At 58.7% G+C, this 21,128-nt stretch overlaps 1 protein-coding gene across 4 annotated transcripts in view; it reads left to right on the top strand.

The window, feature by feature from the left end:
* The window catches only part of BRD4 (bromodomain containing 4), a 94,834-nt gene extending 73,706 nt beyond the window's left edge, over positions 1-21,128 (top strand). The window contains exons 9-21 of one of the 4 annotated variants that reach the window (XM_064280860.1): positions 4,252-4,461; positions 4,904-5,103; positions 5,503-5,798; positions 6,509-6,619; positions 14,466-14,518; positions 14,605-14,965; positions 15,521-16,114; positions 18,205-18,317; positions 18,404-18,566; positions 18,645-18,775; positions 18,887-19,092; positions 19,211-19,439; positions 19,677-21,128. In XM_064280860.1, coding sequence (XP_064136930.1) covers positions 4,252-4,461; positions 4,904-5,103; positions 5,503-5,798; positions 6,509-6,619; positions 14,466-14,518; positions 14,605-14,965; positions 15,521-16,114; positions 18,205-18,317; positions 18,404-18,566; positions 18,645-18,775; positions 18,887-19,092; positions 19,211-19,439; positions 19,677-19,745 — 2,736 coding nt within the window. In that variant the 3' untranslated portion in view covers positions 19,746-21,128. Of the gene's footprint in view, positions 1-4,251; positions 4,462-4,903; positions 5,104-5,502; positions 5,799-6,508; positions 6,620-7,690; positions 7,826-10,304; positions 12,920-14,465; positions 14,519-14,604; positions 14,966-15,520; positions 16,115-18,204; positions 18,318-18,403; positions 18,776-18,886; positions 19,093-19,210; positions 19,440-19,676 lie in introns of those variants that run through there. The other 3 variants (XM_064280859.1, XM_064280861.1, XM_064280862.1) reach the window with 3 other exon arrangements.

Genomic DNA, 21,128 nt, shown 5'->3' with positions numbered 1-21,128 from the left:
GTGTCCATCAGCTCAGGGTGAGGAGCAGTGCTCTTCAGTGTGAGGTCAGCAGGCTCTTGTTCCTGCGGGCATCGTCATTGTTGAGTGCCCACTCAGGCTGGAACGGCTTATTTGTACTGCTCGGTTTAGTTTCATTTTCTCTGGGATTTTTTTTTGGGTGGGCTGGAGAGGGTGCTTTCAGTTTGATGCTGCCTGTGCCTGCCTTCAGAAACCTTGGTGGCGTAGGGGTTACGTGCTATGGCTGCTAACCAAGGGGTCGGCCGTTCGAATCTGCTAGGTGCTCCTTGGAGACTCTATTGGGCAGTTCTACTCTTATAGAGTCGCTATGAATTGGAATCAACTCGACAGCAGTGGGTTTTTTGGTTGGGTGCCTGCCTTCACAAAACTGCCCATCATCATCTAGCTCCACTTCCTGTTCTTTTGTCATCATTTTACTGCAATTTTCATAAAGGGCCACCAGGTGGCAGCGATGCCCTCAGAGCCACACCTGAGGGGGAGGGATGGGGATTTCCACCCGTTCCCTTTATTTGCTGTCCTGAAAACAGCCAACGAAAACAAGTTCTGTGCCAGCAACCAAGATTGCTCTTTTGAGCTGTTTTATTTAAAAAAGAAACATTCTCTAATATCTTCTAGCTGTCTCTTGAAACCCTGTAGTCACCTTTTTATCCCATAGCCTTCACTTCCTGACAGAGTTTTCTAGATTTTGTTTGTTTGTTTTTAGGCTTTTTTGCGCTTTTCTTCCTGTGGGGGTGCAGCAGTCCTGCCCAGCGTGAGTTTTAAATGTGGCAGGGCCTCTCCGAGGGTGGCCACCTCAGTCTCTTGGCCGAAGGGTTTTGTTTCTAGGCATTGACTCTAGAGGCCAGGCTGGAGCAGACATGAGGACTGGGTCAGGTAGGGGCAGTGCCAGGTAGGAGGGTCCAGGAGGTGACTGGGCCATGCCACATTGTAGAAAGCAGCATCACCTTCTGTCCCATAAGGGATGGAGTATATCTGCCCCAGTGACAGAGCTGGTTCGGAGGGGACTCCTGCAGGGCTTCTTGTGGGGCAGGGGAAACCTGCTTGCCATCAAGTTCCTACTCGTGGCCACCCCGAATATGTCAGAGCAGAGCTGTGCTCCATAGAATTTTCAGTGACTGGTTTTTTGGAAGTAGATCACCAGGTCTTTCTTCTGAGGTGCCTCTGGTTGGACTTGATCCTCCATCCTTTAAGTTATCAGTTAAGGGCATTCACTGTTTATACTATCCAGGAACTTTTTATCAGGAAAGCCACTGTAGTTGTGGAATTCATTTTCTTTGCCTGTGAGGTGTCCAGCATCACTGTGGTGTAGATAGCCAGCTTGCTTCAGGGCTGGATGGGGTTGCAAAGCCCCAGCCCCTGTGCGGGTCTCTTGAGTAGCGTTGGGATCTGCTGTGCCCAAGGACTGAGGCTCACCTGGAAGGTTACATGGAAGGAGACCCACTTCGTTTCCTTTCTCCAGCTTCTCAACTCTGGGTATTTAGAAAACCTGCAGCCACCGCCATGATCACGAAGCCTCAGGTTTGAGGTCTCCTCGGGGGCCGAGACTGCTGGTGGCCTCCCCTCCCCGCACTCTGCTCTGTGGTGAATCAAGGACCCATTTAGAAAATGTGTTAGAGATTGGAACCCACTCTTCAAGAAAGCAGTGTAAATTCCAGGTGGTTCACAGTTGTTTTTACAGCACGGAAACAAAACTGAAAAGTACACTGGGATCCTGTATTTGATCCCAAGGCAGGGAACTTTTACGGTTTGTGTCTGTGTGTGTGTGTCATGTATCTGTGCATGTGTGTCCATATGCCTCTTCTGCTTATAGCTGTGTCCCCAACAGCTGGCCCCTCGCAGCACCCCCAGCTCTGCACCCTGGGTATGGCCAAGCCCTGGAGCAGTCTGGGGGTACTGAAGGGGAACCGGCTAAGTGACCCGTTCTCTGGGGGGCGTTGAGGTCTTTGGGCACCATGGCCTCCCAGCCTTGAGCATCTCTCCCCTGTGAGTCTGATGCATCCTAGGGTGGGTGACTCTGGTCAGCATTTTAGCAAGAACAGGCTCTTGCCCTGCGACCATTTGGTTTTGCTGAGGAGCACTATGTAACCCAGACTTATGGGTAGCGGTTGCAGGACACATGGTGGAGGCTGACCTGCCAGTGAGGTTGCCGATGTCATCTGCTGGCTGTAGGGCTCACTGTAGAGGGAACGGCTTGAGTCCTTCACATCCCCTGCAGGTGCTGGTATCTACTTATTGCCACTGTCTCTGTCCTCTAGAAGCTGGCCCTTTTGTGCTTCTCGTGTTGGCTGTCCCTGTCTTCCCTGTCCTGGAGCCTGCGGCACCCTCTACAGGCCCTTTCTCCACCTACAGCCAGACTGAGTGCTTGGTCCCTGTGCCACCTCCCCTCTCCTTTGTAACCCTCCACCGTGCTGCCTTCTCAGCCACCCTGCGAGAGGAGGACTATTTAGGGTCGAGTCAGTGCTGGTGGTCTCCTTGTTCTGTCCCCTCTGGATGGTAGGGGACACATCACTCTGGGAGCAACAAGGCACTTAGGAGATACTTATCTGCCTCAGACCCAAGGAAGGTTTTCCTGCAGCAGCCCTGGACTCACGGCCACGGGGTCTGGACATCATTTCCAGAGAGTTCTCCAGCCTACAGAGCCAAAGACGACCCCTCAGCTGGGCAAGGCCAGGAAGGCAGCATCTGACCTCTGCAGGCCTGACCCTCCCCACCCTGCCTCCTGAGAGTGTGTGCTGCCCCAGACTTTGTTAGGCCCCATTTTGTGTGGAGCCCTGGTGGCACAGTCATTAAGAGCTTGGCTGCTTACCGTAGTTCTAATTCACTAGCCGCTCCTTGGAAACCCTTTGGGTCAGTTCTACTCTGTCCTATAGGGTCTCTATGAGTCAGAATGGACTCAGACAGCACGGGTTTGGTTTTTTGTTTTTCTTCTGCGCGTTGCTGTTTGGCCCTGGGCCCCAGGAAAACTGGGCTGGCCCCCTGTGTATTCTCTGTGGGGGAGGGGAGGTAGTCCTCTTCCTGGTGGCCTGCCCTCTGGCCCAAGAGGAGGGGCTCACCTTCCAGCGGCCTTGGGCATCTCCAGCCTCCTCCCTTCCTGGAGTTCTGAGACCTTGTCAGGCATGAGTCTCCCCCAACCTGCCCTTGCTTCTTGGCAGCAGGGCCTCTTGGCACCCTAGAGGCTGCCTCAGCTCAATTGCTCTTCAGCCCACAACTAGGTTCTGCCACTGGTGTTAGCCCCATCCACCGCGACCTCATCCCCTGGAGCCTGGGCCACTGGTGGTCTCTCGTCCCGGGTGTGCTCAGGGACTGACCTGACCACACTAAACATCTTTCTTCTCTAGAACTTAATCACCAAAGCCACTGCTGAGATGAAGTCCTGGTTGGCGCTGTGTTGCCACCTTGGGGCTGCATGCTGGGGGGCCTGGAGAAGGAGTAGGGGAGGGGAAACCTTGTCAGACACCTGTGAAGACGGGGCTGTGGCTCTACACCATGGTGAATGCTCTCAGAAGCGCTCTGGGCAAGCATTCCTCTGTGTGTCATCATGCTGAATTAACTTAATCGAGGCTCTCCTGGGTTCCCACAGTCTTGGGGAGAGCCCGCCCGTTTTCTCCACCATTGTCCCCCAGCCAGAATCTTTGCTAGGTTGATGTCCTTAGACCCCACCCATTTCCATATTATACCTGGGTCAGCATCGGAGGGACCCTAGCATCTCCCTGGGTGGGGTCCCAGCACTTGTCCTTTCCAAGGCAGTTTCACTCCCAAGCATTTCCCAGCCCCCACATCGCTGCCCTGCCCTTCTCACTGTCTTGCCTGGGAGATGCTCATGACCCGAGGAGTCACATGCAGACATGCATTCCCCCGTGGGCTCGGCCTTCTCAGCTGGGCTGAGGGTATTGTGCCAGGCACCTCCATGTACACTCAGGTCCACGCACACGAACAGATCCCTCTGCTCCTGTCTCCTGCTCAGCTGGCTACTGTGCCGGAGGTACTCCCTCACGTTAATGTGGGTGGGGAAGGCCCTGGGGGGGCTGTCTGGGCCAATCACCCAGGACCTCAGTGGGTGCTTGTGCGGTGCCCTCTGCACTTACCTGGAGTTGTTACTAGGGAATAAGTCCACAGCCACTTCAAGAGCACCTTCCCCTTCACGATGAGCTCCGAGGGGAGCTTTCTGTCTCAGTTAACCCAGGCATGGTGATGCTAAGCCGTGGTCTTCATGTGCACAACTCTTCCCTGCAGGACGTGTTCGAGATGCGCTTTGCCAAGATGCCAGATGAGCCCGAGGAGCCTGTGGTGGCCGTGTCCTCTCCAGCTGTGCCTCCTCCAACTAAGGTGGTAGCCCCGCCGTCATCCAGCGACAGCAGCAGCGATAGCTCCTCTGACAGTGACAGCTCCACCGACGACTCCGAGGAGGAGCGAGCCCAGCGCCTGGCCGAGCTCCAGGAGCAGGTGAGGCCGCCTCGGGCCCCAGGTCAGGGCAATCTCTCCTCAGCACTGCATTCCCACCCGCCCTGTGGCCTGGTCCCCTCCGATGGGTGAGTGTGGTGTTGACCTCATACGCGGGTACACTGTTGCAGTGGGGTGATATTCTCTGAGCGAAAGAGGGTTTTCTCAGGTCCCTAAAGGAGGGAGTAGAGCCAGAGTGTCCGTCTGTCCTGAGGCCTCTTGCCTGCCTTCCTGCTCAGCCCCTGTAGGACCTTCTTCCTGGGCCAGGGTGGCCTTTGGGTTTGACGCCTTGTTGGCACCTCTGGAGCATGGGGTGTGGGCGGGTGTGAGCACCTTGGGCTGAGCACTGAGCCAGGGGCCCCCCTATATCCCCCGGCCATGTCCTGTGCCCCCCCTACCCATGTGCCGGGTGCCAGAGGAGCTGAGCTTGCAGGTCTTCCCACAGCTCAAGGCCGTGCACGAGCAGCTTGCAGCCCTTTCACAGCCCCAGCAGAACAAGCCAAAGAAGAAGGAGAAAGATAAGAAGGAAAAGAAGAAAGAGAAGCACAAAAAGAAAGAGGAAGTGGAGGAGACGAAGAAGAGCAAAGCCAAGGAACTCCCTCCGAAGAAGACCAAGAAGAACAACAGCAGCAACACCACCACCAGGTCTGTGACTCCCACTGGTGGTGTGGCAGGGGCTCCCTCCCTGGGGGCCACTCGGTCACACGAAGGCCTAGTCGCCCTCACTGCCACTTCCCCCAGGAGCATTTTGGAGTTCACAGTGTTTGGCAAAGAACCGGAGCATGGTACCCATGGCCAGGGCCAGGGAAGTGGTTCCTGTGGTCTAAGGGGTTCAGAGCCCACCACCTGGGCCACGGTGGAGTCGGCCATTCCCTCTCCACCCCTCCCCCCACCCCCATTCAGGTGGCCTGCTCATCTACACCAGGTGATCCCTGGGCCCCCACTGTTGGTGCCCCAGTTTTCTGAAGCCACATTGGTGGGTGCATGCAGACATCCTGGGGCTTTGGGGCTCGTCCTGATGATGCCTGTGTCGTTCCCCTGCAGCAAGAAGGAGCTGGTGCCCATGAAGAGCAAGCCACCACCAGCGTATGAATCAGAGGAGGAGGACCGCTGCAAGCCCATGTCATACGAGGAGAAGCGGCAGCTGAGCCTTGACATCAACAAGCTGCCCGGTGAGAAGCTGGGCCGCGTGGTGCACATCATCCAGTCACGCGAGCCCTCACTCAAGAACTCCAACCCTGATGAGATCGAGATCGACTTTGAGACCCTGAAGCCGTCCACGCTGCGCGAGCTGGAACGCTATGTCACCTCTTGCCTGCGCAAGAAGAGGAAGCCCCAAGGTGCGTGGGCCCAGTTTCCCTCCCTGGCATGGTCCCGTGGGCCTCCAGTGTTTCCAGATGATGTTATCCATGCCTTCAACCTGGAAACTCCCTGAGGGTGGTGGCATCAGCCCTGGGCTGTCCATGTCTTCTAGGCCTTACCACTGAGGGTGGCTGCTGGCCTGCTCTAGTGGGATCGGCTGTGTGTGGCTTTTCCTTCCCCACCCCTGGTGACAGAGGTCTTCAGACATCCTGTTGTCGTCATAAATGCCTCAGCTCCCTGTCAGGGTTCCCAGCACACGGCTTCTGTCCCAACTCAGGCTGACTGCTATTCTTGGGCCTACCCTAGTATGGGCGGGTATGGTGCAGCCCAGATGGCGCTGGGAGGACCACCCATACTTTTCTGCCTTGCACTGTCTCAGATTCACGCCCTGTGAGCCCTCTGCCCCACAGCCAGAATTGTTGCTGAGAGCCCAGGCCCCACACGGAAGAACCAGTGTTAGGAAATGTCTCTCTGCCCTGTCTCTGGGGTCTCGACATGCCCTCCAGGGAGATTGGCAGGCCTGGAATTTCTCCATAGGCCACATTTTGGGGGTAGTGTATGGCTATCTAGGAGCTTACCCCTGGGAAGAGTGGGGCTGAATGGGGTCCGGGGAGCCAGCTTCCTCCAGACAGCTGGGGTGGGCTGTGACCGAGGGCCCTCCATCAGCAGCCCTGTGCTTGAATTGCAGCAGAGAAGGTGGACGTGATCGCCGGCTCCTCCAAGATGAAGGGCTTCTCGTCCTCAGAGTCAGAGAGCACCAGCGAGTCCAGCTCCTCCGACAGCGAGGACTCCGAGACAGGTCAGGTGGCTCGTGTGTGAAGCACCTTCTCCCCTTGACCTGCCATACCCTCCATGTGTCCACCCGCCTACAGTGTTAATCTTCTCACTGGGGCGGTGGCAGTCTTGCCCCCTCTCCAGCAGTTGTCCTTACCCTTCCCAAAGGGCAAAGGGGGCTTACGGGAGGGAAGGTGAGGGTCTGGGCGAGCTGCCGGTGAGCAGGCCCAGGTGTTGGCATTGCCTGTGGTGTGCCCCACCTGCCGTTTGCACCAGTGGGTGTTGAGTGTTCCTATGGTGTCCCCAAGCTGCAGTTGTGTGGCGTGGACACAGGCAGGCCTGATCCACCCCAAGGTGTGCTGCGCTCTCAGCTGCTTCTCACTCTGCGCACATGTGGACACTAGTGCTCTGCACCTCTCACAGTCCCTCCGATGGCCTCTGCCCCATCGTGGCCCTTTCGTGAGCAGCAGCTAAGGTTGGGGGCATGGGCAGAGTGAGATTCTGGAAGCCTCGCAAGGGTCTGTTCTCCAGACCCGCACCTTTCTTGTTACACTTGGGAGGTACTCAGATACTCAAACTGCCCAATTAAGGGTAGAGAAGAAGCCCAGGGACCTGTCCTGTCCTGGGGTGGGGGCGGGGGGGCTGGAGGGGGAGTTGATGGTCTGTGCTTGGGGTGCTTGATCCGCTTATGAGCGCACTCAGGTCAGACTGCCTGGAAGCAGGCAACACAAGCAGGTAGGGTGTGAGGACCCAGAGTGGGGATGGGGCTCCTGACGGGACCCATTCCAGTATTCCAGTGGAAGTAAGCGATAAACCCGCCTCAGCAGTTGGTGTAAATACCTTAATGTGAGTGTGGCATGGGGGTTGGAGTCACTTCCTGCAGCACGATGCTGGGTGGGGGTGGTGTACACGGGGAGGGTATGTGTGGGGAGGAAAGCATGTGCATGGGGGGATGTAGGAGGTATGCCCTCTCTCCACTCCTCCCTCTGCAGTAAGGTCTCCCTCCCTGGGTGACCTCATGGGTGATAGGTTCCAGGAAATTGATATTGATGAGACTGTGTTTATCCTGTATTTGTTGAACACCTGCTGTGTGCAGAGACTGCCCACTCGGGACCACAGACCGCCACCCTCACCCTCACTGGGTCCAGTGTGGCTGCTCTGTCCATGGCCAGCAGGGGGTGCCATCCGCTCATTCCTTGGGAGCTGGCCTACACCCTCAGCCCTCACCAAGGTGAATGACTGTATTCTTGGGCTCCATTAACATTCTCCTTGTCAGGGCCAGCACAATCATGGCTGGCTGTCTCTGGTCGCACCTCTTGTGTTTTGTATAGACCGCTTCTGCCGGGGTTCCCTAAGCATTTTTCTTTGGGGACTCAAAGCTGGTACTGCCCAGAGCCCTGATGACGAGCACTGCGGCCCATCATGGGGGCCCTGAGCCCCTCCAAGGTGCAGTGCACGTGCTCAGGCAAGAATTCCGGGAGCAAGGCCTGCCACCCCCAACCTGCCCATCTGCCATGGGGTGGCCATGACATATTGCCAGCAGCAGTCTGCTGATGAGATTTTTTTTTGCCTTCATTTTTTTCCACTTTTTTTTCCTTTTAAAGAACGGAACAAGATTGTGCAACAAGTAATCCGAGAGTCCTGGGAACAGCTGTCCTGGCGGGAAGGAGGCAGGATTTACAGTCTCTGCACCGCCAGCTCCCAGGCTCTCACCGCTGGGCTCCTCAGCCAGCCCCTCCCCATCCAGCACTGGCCCCTCCCCACTCAGCACTGGCCTGGCTTCCTTTGTCCTCCCGCTCCCTCAGCCACATTCTCTGTTGAGCTCAGCATCCATGTGGCCAGTGCTCGTGGGGGGCTGCACACGTGTGTTTGTGCCGTGCCACTCAGATGGCTAGCAGTCCCAGCACACGTGCCCAGGCCCTGTGCCAGCCAGCTGTGGCCTTCTGTACTTGCTCCCCTGGGTAAGCAGGAGGAGGACAGATGGACGGACATGGGCGCTGGGTCTAGGAGCTAGCAGTCTTGGTTTCTGTGGCAGTTACAGGCAGCCCTGCCTGGGCAAGTGGGCAGGCAAGGGACTGTGGAAGGTTGCTCCTCTGGTCTTTCTCCTTGTTCCCACACGTCCACTTCCATTTGGACAGCTGGGAGTTCTGGACACACCCGTTTCTGTCACTTGCATGAGGATCAGTTCTGCCGACTCAGCCCCAGACGTGGATCACCATAGGGAGCTGAACAGAGGCACTAGGGGAGACCTGGGCAGGGAAGCTGCAGGTCCTCCATGCACCCCTCTTTCCCTTGTCCCTGCTCCACCTCATTCTCTGAGCAGTGGTCCTCCACTGAGCTTAGATTCCACTAATTCCTGGGTCAGCTTGAGGGCTCGTTATCTGAATGGAGAGGGAGGAGTCAGATAGCCGGCCCGCAGTATGGAGGCTGGTGGCTGTCACTGGGGCTAGGATCAGGGATGTCCCAGGAGCCTTCTCTCCAGCTCTGACCTCATCCTGTTGCTGAAATGCTAGGCAGGAGGCACAGCCTGAGCCCCTCTTGAGAGCTCCAGGTACCTGGGGCAGGAACGTGGATCCAGAAGGTTGCGAGGTTCTGGGACTGGCTTGCTGTGCTGTTGCAGCAGCTCACACTTAGCTATTTTCGTCTCCTGGTTTCCTTTTCCCAGGACTGGGAGTGCGTGGGTGTCTTTTAATAGCTCCAGGGGAAAAAGGAATGCTTGATGTTTTGGAAAGATCTGGGCTTGAAAGTGCAGACAGAGGCCACGGGTGTTCTCACCAGACAGGCCGCCTCAGCCTCCCACCAGGGTCTGAGGAGCCTGTTCCCAGCCCTGCTTGCTGCTCCATGGGCGGGGAGTGGCCCTGGGGAAGAGGGGGAGGAAGAGACCTGGGGGACTGAGTGCCGTCCACACACACACGCACACTGATGGGTTTCTGGGGCTTTTGGGGGCCAGGGCCAGCTTCTGGGAATGTAGCCAGAAGGGGAGACTGGCCTGGGGGCACCTTGCCCTCAGAAGAGGGCCAATGCGGTGGTCTCGTTGGTGACTCTAGACCAAGTGTCTGCTTCATTGCAGGGGCGGCCACTGTGTGACGCCCACAAACAGAAAGCAGTTTTCCTCGACTTGTACTTCTTCCTTTCCTTCTCAATGGCACGTGTGACTGGCTCCTGCCGTTACAGCTCGTGTTCTTGATTCTTAGGCCTGGAGGAGTGCGGAGACTGGGCCACTAGGTCTTTCCCTTCCTCAGAGCCTCCTCTCTGTCAGGGCTTGGCTTGCTCCACCCAGCATGGGCCCCAGTGGAAGGGCCTGCACCCCCTCCCCGGGGCTGCAGAGAGTGCAGGAGGCAAGTCCCAGCAGGGTGCACACAGAGCTGGTTGTCCAGGAAGGAGAGTGAGGAGGCAGGGGCAGGGGTGCCTCTAGGAATTCAGAGGAATTTTGATAAAAGGAAATGCCAGCATTACGCTGTGCAGGGAGCATATGGAACTCGTTACAGAAGCCGTTGTTCTGTCAGGAATCACAAACAGGCACAGGGCGGTTACAGAGAAGTCCACACACGGCAAGCTTTCTGGGGGAAGTGGGTGTGCTCCGCCCCCTGTTCTCTCATGTCCCACGGGCACAGGAGGCCGGCCAGCCGCAGCTCTTGGTTCTTGTGACTGACTGAGCGGAACATTCCACACCATCTCTCTCACACTGGTTTCTCTCTCCCTCTATGTAGGTCCTGCCTAATCATTGGACACGGACTCTTAATAAATCGGTCTTCAGTTCCAGATTCCTTCCCAGCGAGCTATAGCTTAAGTCCATTTTCTTCCGTGAAAGGGACAGGACTCCACCAAGTCACGCACCCTCAGAGCCTTGGGCCTGTCCCCGGGGGGGGGCTAAGTCACGCCCAGCGGCACATGCCTGTCCCCCTCCGGGAGGGCTGCCACGGGTCCCCTGGGCCCTCCAGGGTCAAGACTGCTGACTGTAGCGCCCGGCCCACTGTGGGGCCTCAGGGTGGGGGCAGCTTCCAGGGGTGGCCTTGTCCCCCCTGCACACATGGGGTGCTGCCCAGGCGCAAAGTGTGTTCTCTTCACCTTTTCTCTTTCCTGGGACTCTGGATCCTCTGCTTCCTCCAGGACTTGCAGTGATATTAGCCAAGGAGAGCTTTCATCCAGCCCAAGGAAGAACACTCTAGAGCTTTCCCAGATGAGGCCCGCTGGCCCCCAGGGGCTTCCTTCTATGCCCTGCTGGGCTAACTCAGCAACAGGGGTCCCCGGCCATCGGCTCCTGGAGGCCTCTCCCGTCTTCCTTGTCCAGTGCATTTCCGGAAACTTAAGCTGCATGCCCCTCTTCTTTGACCTCTTCCCAGGTCACATAGGGAGGGGTCTCCAGGCTTAGAAGGGGTCTATTTCTCCTCTACCCTGGCATTGGGGCAGGGGCTGCCAGGTGGGCCATGGGGTGGGCACTGGGGGCATCAGTGTGCAGCCGACAAACCTCAGACCGCCGGGTTTGGGGTCTGTCCACCACTATTGTGCCCTGGACCTTCGGGCAGGCGTCAGCACCCTGGGATCTGCCCCAAGGCTTGGCTGAGGGTGTTGCCAGCTGGATCGTCACTGGTCTGGAATGGTGACACACATCAGGGTGGACAGGGCAAGATGGCCACTTCTTCCGAGAGGCTTTGAATGGGTGATTTTGCTCTAAAAATAAATGTCGGCCCATTTTTGGTCACAAATCCAGTATCGCGGCAGAAAACTGCGTGACGCACACAATACCCTGAGGAGTACATCTGTGTTGGGGGGCGTTTCCTTCTTACGTGGGGTCTGTGTGCACATGCGTGGCCCTTCTCAAAGGCTGCCGCCTCCTGGGGCTGAGGGCTGCTAAGAGGGCATTGCCCAGAGGGCAGGCTTCCTGCCTCCCCTCCAGCCTGTCACTGCCTAGCCCTGCCTTGACCTTCACCTTGACCTTGGACAAGCTCCCAGGCGAGCTTTGTTGGCCAGACAGGCTATTTCGAGGTACCCTTTGGCCTGTGCCTGGCTCTTCACAGTACGGTGTGGCCAGGACTGGGGCTGCTGCCCAGAGATTCCCACAGGGCCGTCCAGGCTGCCAGCGTTGTCTTTCTGGGAATATTCCACTGTTTTCCCAGTGTTGGGCTTGGGTCCTGGTCCCCCACACACACATGCACAGCACACGGGCTCTAACTCCAGCGGGGCCTTGCAGGTTCTTCTCCCTGGCCATTCAGGCCCGTCCTCGTCTGCCCACAGACAGCTGTGGGCCTGATAAGTTGAAAGCTCTTCAGACTTGGGCTGGCACCTGCGTCAGGTACTCCCGGAGCAGTGGCAGAGGAGACAGGCCCTGCCACCTCTTCTGGGGGGCAGTGGGGAGGGTGTCAACGTGCCAGCTGGTCTGTGAATCCCAAGGAGGTGCGGGAAGGGGGCAGCCACTTCCGGGGACCAGGTCACCTGATCCTCGGGTTCCAGGCACCAGGACTCTCCCAGGTAGTTCAGATCAGGCCCCACCCTGGCTCCTCCATCTCCCCCCAACACACACACGCCCTCGTCGTGCTCTGTCCTCACCCCTCTATTCTCACCCCCTGTCCTCTCCCTCCATTTTCACCCCTCTGCCCCCCTGCCTTCACCTCTCCCCCCTCCCCTTTCCCTTTCTGGGCTGTCTGCTCTGTCCTCCCTCCTCTTCTGCCCCACTTCCTTCACCCCTACATCCTCCCCGGCTTTCCCCTTCTACTTTGCTCTCCCATCTGTCTTCTTCTCTTCCCCCTCCTCTGCCCCCCTGCCTTCACCTCTCTGTTCTGTCTTTTTCACTTAGGGGGGCTGGGGACAGGGGGAAATCAGTGTTTTAATCAAATTTTACAGAAACTTTTTAAATCTTTGTACAATTACCATCCTATGTAAAGCTGAAATTGTGTTGAGTTCGCAATTGTCGTGGAATAAAGATCACATCGTGCTTGAGGCCATCTTTATGTACCCCGTTCTAGAGAGTTTTGTGGGGGGTTGGGGTTGGCGTGGCATGGCGTGACGCTGTTGTGGAGCCGTGCACTTCCTGTCCTTTCTTCTCACTGGGAACCCTGACACTAGGCGCGGCCCTGCCCTGGAGCCCATGAGCACCTGGACCCCACAGGCCCCACTTGCTTCATCCCCAGTCTTCATGGGCCCTCCACTCACGGCCCTACTAAGGTATCCCTCCAGATGTCTCCCTACCCCCCGCCTTCCCACCGGATGGTGGTTGTCTGGCCACCCATTAAGGCTTGTCCTGGCCAAACTTCACTCATGGGCCCGGCCTCTGTCCCCCAAAGCCGTGCCCACCATGTTAGTAGCTGCCCCTGGCCTCCCCCTGCCCGGCATTTGCCTGCTGTGAGGCACTGGGACTGCGTACAATCCCGCCACCGCCCCCCCCGCCCCCGCCAATTATTGCCCCGACCCTGCAGGGCCACACAGACCATCCCCTCCTGCACATGCTGCCCACGAGAGTCTCCTCTTGCCCATGTTTGACTCTTCCCCAAAGCCCTGAGCCCTGGGTCCTGCCTCTCCAGTGTCCCACCAGGGGTTGAGCCTCCAGCCGGAGTCCCCTCTGTCCTTGTTGCCACTCCTCATTTGAAGACGTGTGTCCATGGCTGCTGAGATCTTTTGGTGTCTCATCTCTGGTGCGGTTGGTCAGCTCTCGCAGGGCCGCCGTCCCTTTAGTGGCACTCTGTGCCTTGTGATGGGGTGCCCCACAGCAGCTTCAATCTGGGGTCGTCTCACCTCAGGCAAAGCCTGGGTCCTCCACCACCAGCAGAGGAGCTGGTATGCCAGAGGGGAGCTCGGGGAACAAGACAAAGCCTGAGGGCCTATAGGCCACCTGCTGCCCAAGGTTGGCATGGGTGCGCCTGGTGACCTTGCCACTTTTGAGTGCCTCTCCTTACCTTGGTGTTTGGCGAGGGGTACAGCTGTCCAAGCTCCTAAGCATAGGCCTCGGGGGGTGTGGGGAGAATCAGCACATTGGCATCTGAGCAGTCCTCTCATAGGCGGCTCGCCTGGATATTTCCACACTATCACAGCCTCAGGAGCCAGGGCACAGGCTGCCTGTCCCTGCAGCATGGTCCTGGGGCGGTCCCTTCCCTGGGGCCAGCCCCCTGGAGGAGGGAAGCTACGAGCACCTCCTCTGCTCACCAGGGCTGGGAGCACCTGCCCTGTGAGCTCTAGTCATCCCAAGGGAGGGACCTGGTTCTGGCGGTTCCCTTCCTTCCTTCATCTCAGATGCCCCTGCTCGTAAGCACAGCTGGCGAGTGTGGCCTCCCCTGTCCCAGGGCCCTAGGCTGGTACCACGTGGCACCTCAGCCCCAGCTGGCCTGACTCTGCTGCTCCTCGAATAATGGGAAGGAGTAGGCCCCAGGGACAGTGCAGGTGGTAGCCCCAGCATTGCTGCTGTTGAGCTGTGTGACCCCAGGAGGATCCGTTAACTTCCCTGAGCCTTGGTTTGCTCATGCAAATAGATGTGATCATGTTGAGCATCCAGGTGGTTCCAGAACAAAACCCGTTGGCACCAAAGCACTCAGGCCTTACTGACTAACAAGCGATTTAGGCAGATCCAGTAGGGTCTCCCATCTCAGCCTCTGGGGGTCCCAAGGGCTGCCCTTGTAGTGGAGCTGATGGTGTGTGGCTTGGTAGGGGTGTGGCCCCCACCAGGGAAAGCAGCAGGTAGAAGGGTAGCTTACACCCCACACGTCTTCCCCAGGGACCCTGGGCCAAGCCCAACTACCACCCTCCCAGTGCCTCTGGCCCCGCTCCTGAGCTTGCCCTCTGTGTCTTCCCCCCACCCCCGCGTTTTCCCCCTCCCCCGACATCCCACCAGCCAGCACACACCCTCCCGCCCCAAGTCTCACGCCCTCTCTTTTTCTCCACAGAGTTGGCTCCAAAGTTGAAGAAAAAGGGGCACCCCGGGCGGGAGCAGAAAAAGGTATGTAGGCTCCTGTAGGTTCCCAAGTATGGTCTAGGTGGGCCAGGCCTGCCTAACGTCATCCTTGTATGTCTGTCTGTCTGCAGCACCACCACCACCACCACCAGATGCAGCAGGCCCCTGCTCCCGTGCCCCAGCAGCCCCCGCCGCCATCCCAGCAGCCCCCACCGCCGCCTCCGCCTCAACAGCAGCCGCCGCCCCCGCCGCCCCCACCCACCATGCCACAGCAGGCAGCCCCGGCGCTCAAGGCCTCAACCCCGCCCTTCATCGCTGCCCAGGTGCCCGTGCTGGAGCCCCCGCTCCCGGGCAGTGTCTTTGACCCCCTCGGTCACTTCACCCAGCCCATTCTGCACCTGCCGCCACCCGAGCTGCCACCCCACCTGCCCCCGCCGCCCGAGCACAGCACTCCACCACACCTCAACCAGCACGCCGTGGTCTCCCCCCCAGGTGAGCCCAGGAGTGGGAAGGGCACCAACCGTGGGCTCCAGGTGGCCAGCCTCAGTTTCCTTGTCTCTACAATGGGCCTAGTGGCTTCTTGGGGTAACTGGATGCTGGACGAGAACCCCCCAGAACATGCTCATTACGAAGCTTGGTGCGTACAGCTTCTAGTCCTCTGGGCAGCCACTTGGTGTCATGCAGAATGTGGTTACTGAGTTCTCTTGCCAGACCGGGCATAGCGTTTGATGGGGAATGGCCCTTTGCCTCCTACAGCTCCCAGTCATGGGGGTAGACTCCCTCACCCTGAGCAGGGAGAATGTGTGCTTGAGAGGCTCATGATAGAGTCTCTCTGGGGGCTGGGGAGGGTCTGTCTGAGTGAGCTTGAAGGTTGAGGGGGAGGGGAATGGAGGTAAGGGGGTCTTGTTTTTATTCTGAATTTAGTGATTAGGTAGGGGTGGGTGGGGGTGGTGCTTGTGGGCTGGAGGGCAGCCGATGGGAGGCCACTGGAGTCCCAACAGGTGGGAGGGGTGCAGGCCTCAAGGCCACTGTCTTCTTTCCCTTCAGCTTTGCACAACGCACTGCCCCAGCAGCCCTCGCGGCCCAGCAACCGTGCCGCTGCCCTGCCCCCCAAGCCGGCCCGGCCCCCAGCTGTCGCACCCACCCTGGCCCAGCCAGCCATTCTCCCACAGCCACCCATGGCCCAGCCCCCCCAGGTGCTGCTGGAGGAGGAGGAGCCACCTACCCCACCCCTCACCTCCATGCAGATGCAGCTGTACCTGCAGCAGCTGCAGAAGGTGCAGTCATCCACCCCGCTACTCCCTTCCGTGAAGGTGCAGTCCCAGCCTCCGCCACCCCTGCCACCCCCATCCCACCCAGCCGTGCAGCAGCAGCTGCAGCCCCCGCCACCACCCCCACCACAGCCACCCCAGCCGCAGCCACCCCCCCAGCCGCAGCAGCATCCGCCGCCTCCGCGGCCTGTGCACCTGCAGCCTCTCCAGTTCCCTGCCCACATCCAGCAGCCCCCACCACCCCCTGGCCAGCAGCCCCCCCACCCAGCCCCGGGCCAGCAGCCACCCCCACCGCCTCCCGCCAAGCCGCAACAGGTCATCCAGCACCACCCCTCGCCCCGGCACCACAAATCGGACCCCTACTCCACAGGTAAGTGGCCCCGCCCTGGAGGGGCTGGGAGCCCCAAGGGAGAACTTAAGGCTGGGGTGACCCAGAACTGAACCTGGAGGCACTGGGTGGCTGGAGGTGGGTGTTGGTGCTCCTGCAGGGTATCTGTCCTGCATTCAGTTAGCCTTAGAGCCACGGGCAGAGCGTGAACGAGGCTCCCCTGGCTTTTCCTGTGGAACTCACATTCAGAGTGCTTCAACCAGTGGGACCATGCTGTGATGGGGACTGGGATAGCGCCTGGTCTACCTCTGGGCATCAGGAGATTCCTGGAGGAGGCAACCAAAGGACCAGCAGGAGCTAGTTTGGCAAACAGTAGGGCGTGAGGTCCAGGTGGAAGCAGGCTGACCTGGCGTGGCGGCTACCCTCAGATGGCGAGGACCCTCTGATAGAGTGGGGCCTGTCAGGAGAACGAGGTGTGAAGCTCAGGGTCCAGATGGGCCCATTCCTGCCCTGGGTGTCAGGAGGCCATTGCCTTTTCACCCTTCCAGTGCTTGTTCTAAGTGGCTGTAACCAAAGTGGTTCACCATGACCTTGTGATGTGGCGATAGGCAGGGGTCAGGCTGAGGTTCCAGACTGCTGCAGGGTGGTCTGTGTGGCCTGCCTTTTGGGGGCATTGGGTTGTGCGCCCTGCATGTCAGCCAGCCACGGAGTAGGACTGTGATGGCTTCTGCCCCAGAGGGAGCAGCCACTGCCGGGCGGTCCGCTGCACGTGAGAGCAGAGAACAGCTGTGTGATCTCTCCAGGATGCCATTGACATTGACTACAGCAGCTGTGTAGCTCCCTGTCGCCACCCTCAGGCGAGGCCAGGTGTCTTGGGGGCCCATGAGTGGTGAGGGGTCCTTAGGAAACATCAGCACTGAGATGTGCCCCTGGCCCAGCCCTCCTCAGAGCCTCTGGGCTTCACGTGGGTCACAGACCCTCCATAGTGAGGGTGGACCCCAACTGGAGGCTGGGGCCAAAGGCTAGTGTTCCAGCCCCAAGGAGGCTCAGCAACCAGGTACCTGGGCTTGCACGGCCACTCTTGAGTTGCCGGCCTCATTCCTTAGTGCTGGCGAGGAAGGGACAACAGGCAGGTGCATCCTGCAGACCTCAGACCTGAGACCCAGGCAGTTTGGAGAAGGAGACTTCCGGCTTCACGGCTGGGAACAGGGCTGGGCCGTTGAACCAAGTTAGTGCGAGCAGGTGCTAGGCCTCTGGTATCCGGGGGGTCCTGGCTGTGGAAGGGAAGGGTAAGCAGGGCCCAGCCACCCTCCCATCGGGCTCCACGCCAGGCCTGTAGAGACTCAGGGCATCTGTCCTGGCATACTGGCTAGGGACTAGGTCGGTGGGGGGTGGTCACCAGAGGGGCCACCACATAGTCCAGATTCAGCAGCTCTGCATGGTGGCAAGAACAGGACTCCTCATAGGTGGCAATCAGGCTGCCGAGGGGAACTTGTCCAGGTTGAGGGTGGATGTGGCACCCACTAGTGCGGCATCTACTAATGCAGCCCCTATTAACCCTGCCTGGGCTCCTTGTCAGGGAGCTGAGGTGTTAGGTGTGATTCTCACTATTCTCGGCCCTGGGGTGGCCTGGCCCTCCTGGCCTCTGGTGGTTGCAGTGGGGATACAGGTGGGCAGGCAAGTGTGCCCACTTCCCAAAAGAGCTATGAGCTCACCAGGACTCATTCTACCAGCCCAGCAGTGACGAAGATGTTTCAGGCCCACTCTCAGACAGGCACGCAGGTCAGGGAGCAGGACCCAGAGGCAGAGGCTGCCTCAGCAATGACTCCTGCACCCCTTGGTGGACTAATTTGCACAACTGGTATTTAACTCACCATAGAAACATCCGGAGGGCTTATGCTCAGGCCCCACCATAGACCAGGGCCTTGGGCAGTAGGCCTTCTGAGTGGCGCTCCCTCCCGGTGTGGGGGCGACAGCCCTTCCTGGGTTCAGGAGCCTCTGAATATTGGGTCAGAACCAGCCAGGCAGATGGCTGCCCCAGAGCTTGGGGACCATCTGTCCTCTCTAGTTCCAATTCTCTCCTGGTACCTTCTCACCCGCTGTGCTGACTTGCTCCCTGTGCCCTCTCCTAGGTCACCTCCGCGAAGCCCCCTCCCCGCTTATGATACATTCCCCCCAGATGCCACCGTTCCAGACCCTCACCCACCAGTCCCCGCCCCAGCAGAACGTCCAACCTAAGAAGCAGGTAACAGGCAGGGCGGGGCTGCTGCGTCCGGGGCTGCCTGTGGGCCGGGGCTGCCCGCCCACCTCACTGCCGGCCCGTGCCCCCAGGAGCTGCGCGCCGCCTCTGTGGTCCAGTCCCAGCCCCTGGTGGTGGTGAAGGAGGAGAAGATGCACTCTCCGATCGTCCGCAGTGAGCCCTTCAGTCCCGCGCTGCGGCCGGAGCCCCCCAAACACCCGGAGAACATCAAGGCACCTGGCCACCTGCCCCAGCGTGAGTGTCCACTCCGGCCTTCCGCCCCGCCCTGCCCCCCAGGAAGACACTCTGGCCCATGGGCTCCCTGTGTTCCAGGGCCAGAGCTGAAGCCCGTGGACACTGGGAGGCCCGTGGCCCGGCCCCCTGAGCAAAATGCACCGCCGCCGGGGGCCTCTGACAAGGACAAGCAGAAACAGGAGCCCAAGACGCCAGTTGCTCCCAAAAAGGTAGGTATGGGGGCTATAAATGTGCCCTGAGCCCCTGAACCTCCCACAGCAAGTCCCCTCATGCCTCGCTGGCCACCCAGCCGCTGTGACCATAGCCCTCTCTGCCCGCAGGACCTGAAAATTAAGAACATGGGTTCCTGGGCAAGCCTGGTACAGAAGCATCCGACTACCCCGTCCTCCACAGCCAAGTCTTCGAGCGACAGTTTCGAGCAGTTCCGCCGCGCTGCACGGGAGAAGGAAGAACGAGAGAAGGCCCTGAAGGCGCAGGCCGAGCACGCCGAGAAAGAGAAGGAGCGACTACGGCAGGAGCGCATGAGGTGGTGATGGGGTCATGGGACACGGGGTCATGGGATCATTGGGTCGTCAGGCACAGGGGCACAGAGCACAAGGTCGTGGCATGGGCCACCTGACCAGGCCCCCCACTTCCTTGCCCAGGAGCCGTGAGGATGAAGACGCACTGGAGCAGGCCCGACGTGCCCATGAGGAGGCGCGCCGGCGCCAGGAACAGCAGCAACAGCAGCGGCAGGAACAGCAGCAGCAGCAGCAGGCAGCTGCTGTGGCCGCCGCTGCCCCCCAGGCCCAGAGCTCCCAGCCCCAGTCCATGCTGGACCAGCAGCGGGAACTGGCCCGGAAGCGCGAGCAGGAGCGGAGGCGCCGGGAAGCGGTGAGTGGGAGGCCCAGATGGGGACCTCGGCTTCAGAGAGGGGCAGGTGAGCAGGTGTCCCTGCAGGTGTGTTTGCATCATGCCAGCCTCTGAGTCCTCAGGTGGCTCAAGCAGCTCCCGTGGAGGTGGCCCCCATCTCAGGGAGATTCCAGGGTACGGGGGCCATGGGAAGAGGTAGTTTTGGAGCAGTTGCAAGAACAGGACCCCACATCTCACTCCCTTCCTCCTCTCCCACAGATGGCAGCTACCATTGACATGAATTTCCAGAGTGATCTATTGTCAATATTTGAAGAAAATCTTTTCTGAGAACACCTAGGTGACTTCTGACTGATTTTCTGGCAAAACGTCGACTCTCGTAGTGTTAGGGGTGGCGGCGGCAGCAGCAGCGTGGCGAGGTGGCGGCGGCGGCAGGGCGTCTCCTGGCCTGGCCCTCCTGCATGCTTTGCCCGGGCAGGCCTGAGGGTAGTGAGGGCCACAGGGTCTGTCTGCCTTACCGCTGCCGGACACGCGGACACACGCAGAGCACGCCTCTCACGAGCACGAGCTGCTGGACCCCGGGCCACAGCCTCCTCGCCAAACGTCCGCATCGTGTGCACATGACACCGTTGCCACCACTGCAACCGTCTTCTGTCCTCGAGAATGGGACACCAGGACGCCTTGCCTGCAGGAGTCCCTCCCACTCCGCCACACTACCTGGGAGCCCAGGGCAGGCCTGCAAGCTGGGGGTACTGGGTGCCACCCACCCCTGCCAGCACTGACTTTGCCTTGAACAGAGACCCCCCTCCCCTACGAGCCTTTAACCAAGAGCCGCTCTCTGTAAGTGTTTGCTTGTGCAAAAGGGAATCGTGCCGTGGAGCCGCGTGTCCACGGCTACCGGAGCGTGGGGCCGCTTGCCCGCCTGGGGAGCAAGGCCACCAACCAAAGTCAGTTCCTTCCCACCTGTATTTCTGTTTCTGTTTTTTTTTTCCCCCTATATATATATTTTTTGTTGGATTCTATTTTATTTTTAATTCTCTCCTTCTCCAGACACAATGGCACTGCTTATCTCTGAAATGGCGTGGCCGTCCCTCCGCGCAGCGGCCCCACGCATTGTGGGTAGTATGTGACCGTGGACGTGTTGTATAGTGAACATAGTTGGCATATATTTGTTCGAAGTTTGTTGGTGACTCCACCAAACTTGGTGTAAAAAAAAAAAAAAACTCCACAAAAAACAAAACACACAAAACAAAAAAAATTGCTTATATTTTACTCAGTTTCAAACTTTTATTAGTCTATTTTTTAATTATAAAACCAGAAAGCTGCATTTTCTTTTCCTTTTGGTTTTTTTGTTGTTGTTTTGTTCTTTTCTTTCTGCCTTCGTTGGCTTCTTTTGTTTTTTAAGTCAAATCTGTTTGCGTTGTTTTTTATTGGGAAAGGCAGGGCCGGGGGCCAAGATAGGCAGTGGGGCTGGAGCCACAGACTGAACCCCCGCCCGCCCCAGTGACTGCCCTTGCCCCCCCCCTTTTTTTTTTTAATTTTACACTTGGAGCCCTCAGCGAATTTCGCGTGCCATGAGATCCCACTCTACACCACGACGCTGGTGCCTCAGTGTTGGCCAAACTCTGGAGTCCCTGACTGGTCTGACTTTAATACAGTGAATATGCATCTGGCCTGTACTGATCATGGAATAAACACATCTCTCTTTTTTAA

This window comes from Loxodonta africana, chromosome 3 (genome assembly GCF_030014295.1).
Source record: "Loxodonta africana isolate mLoxAfr1 chromosome 3, mLoxAfr1.hap2, whole genome shotgun sequence".
Classification (NCBI taxonomy): domain Eukaryota; kingdom Metazoa; phylum Chordata; class Mammalia; order Proboscidea; family Elephantidae; genus Loxodonta; species Loxodonta africana.
Note: the sequence above shows the minus strand (reverse complement) of the source record. Positions and strands in the feature narration are given on the sequence as shown.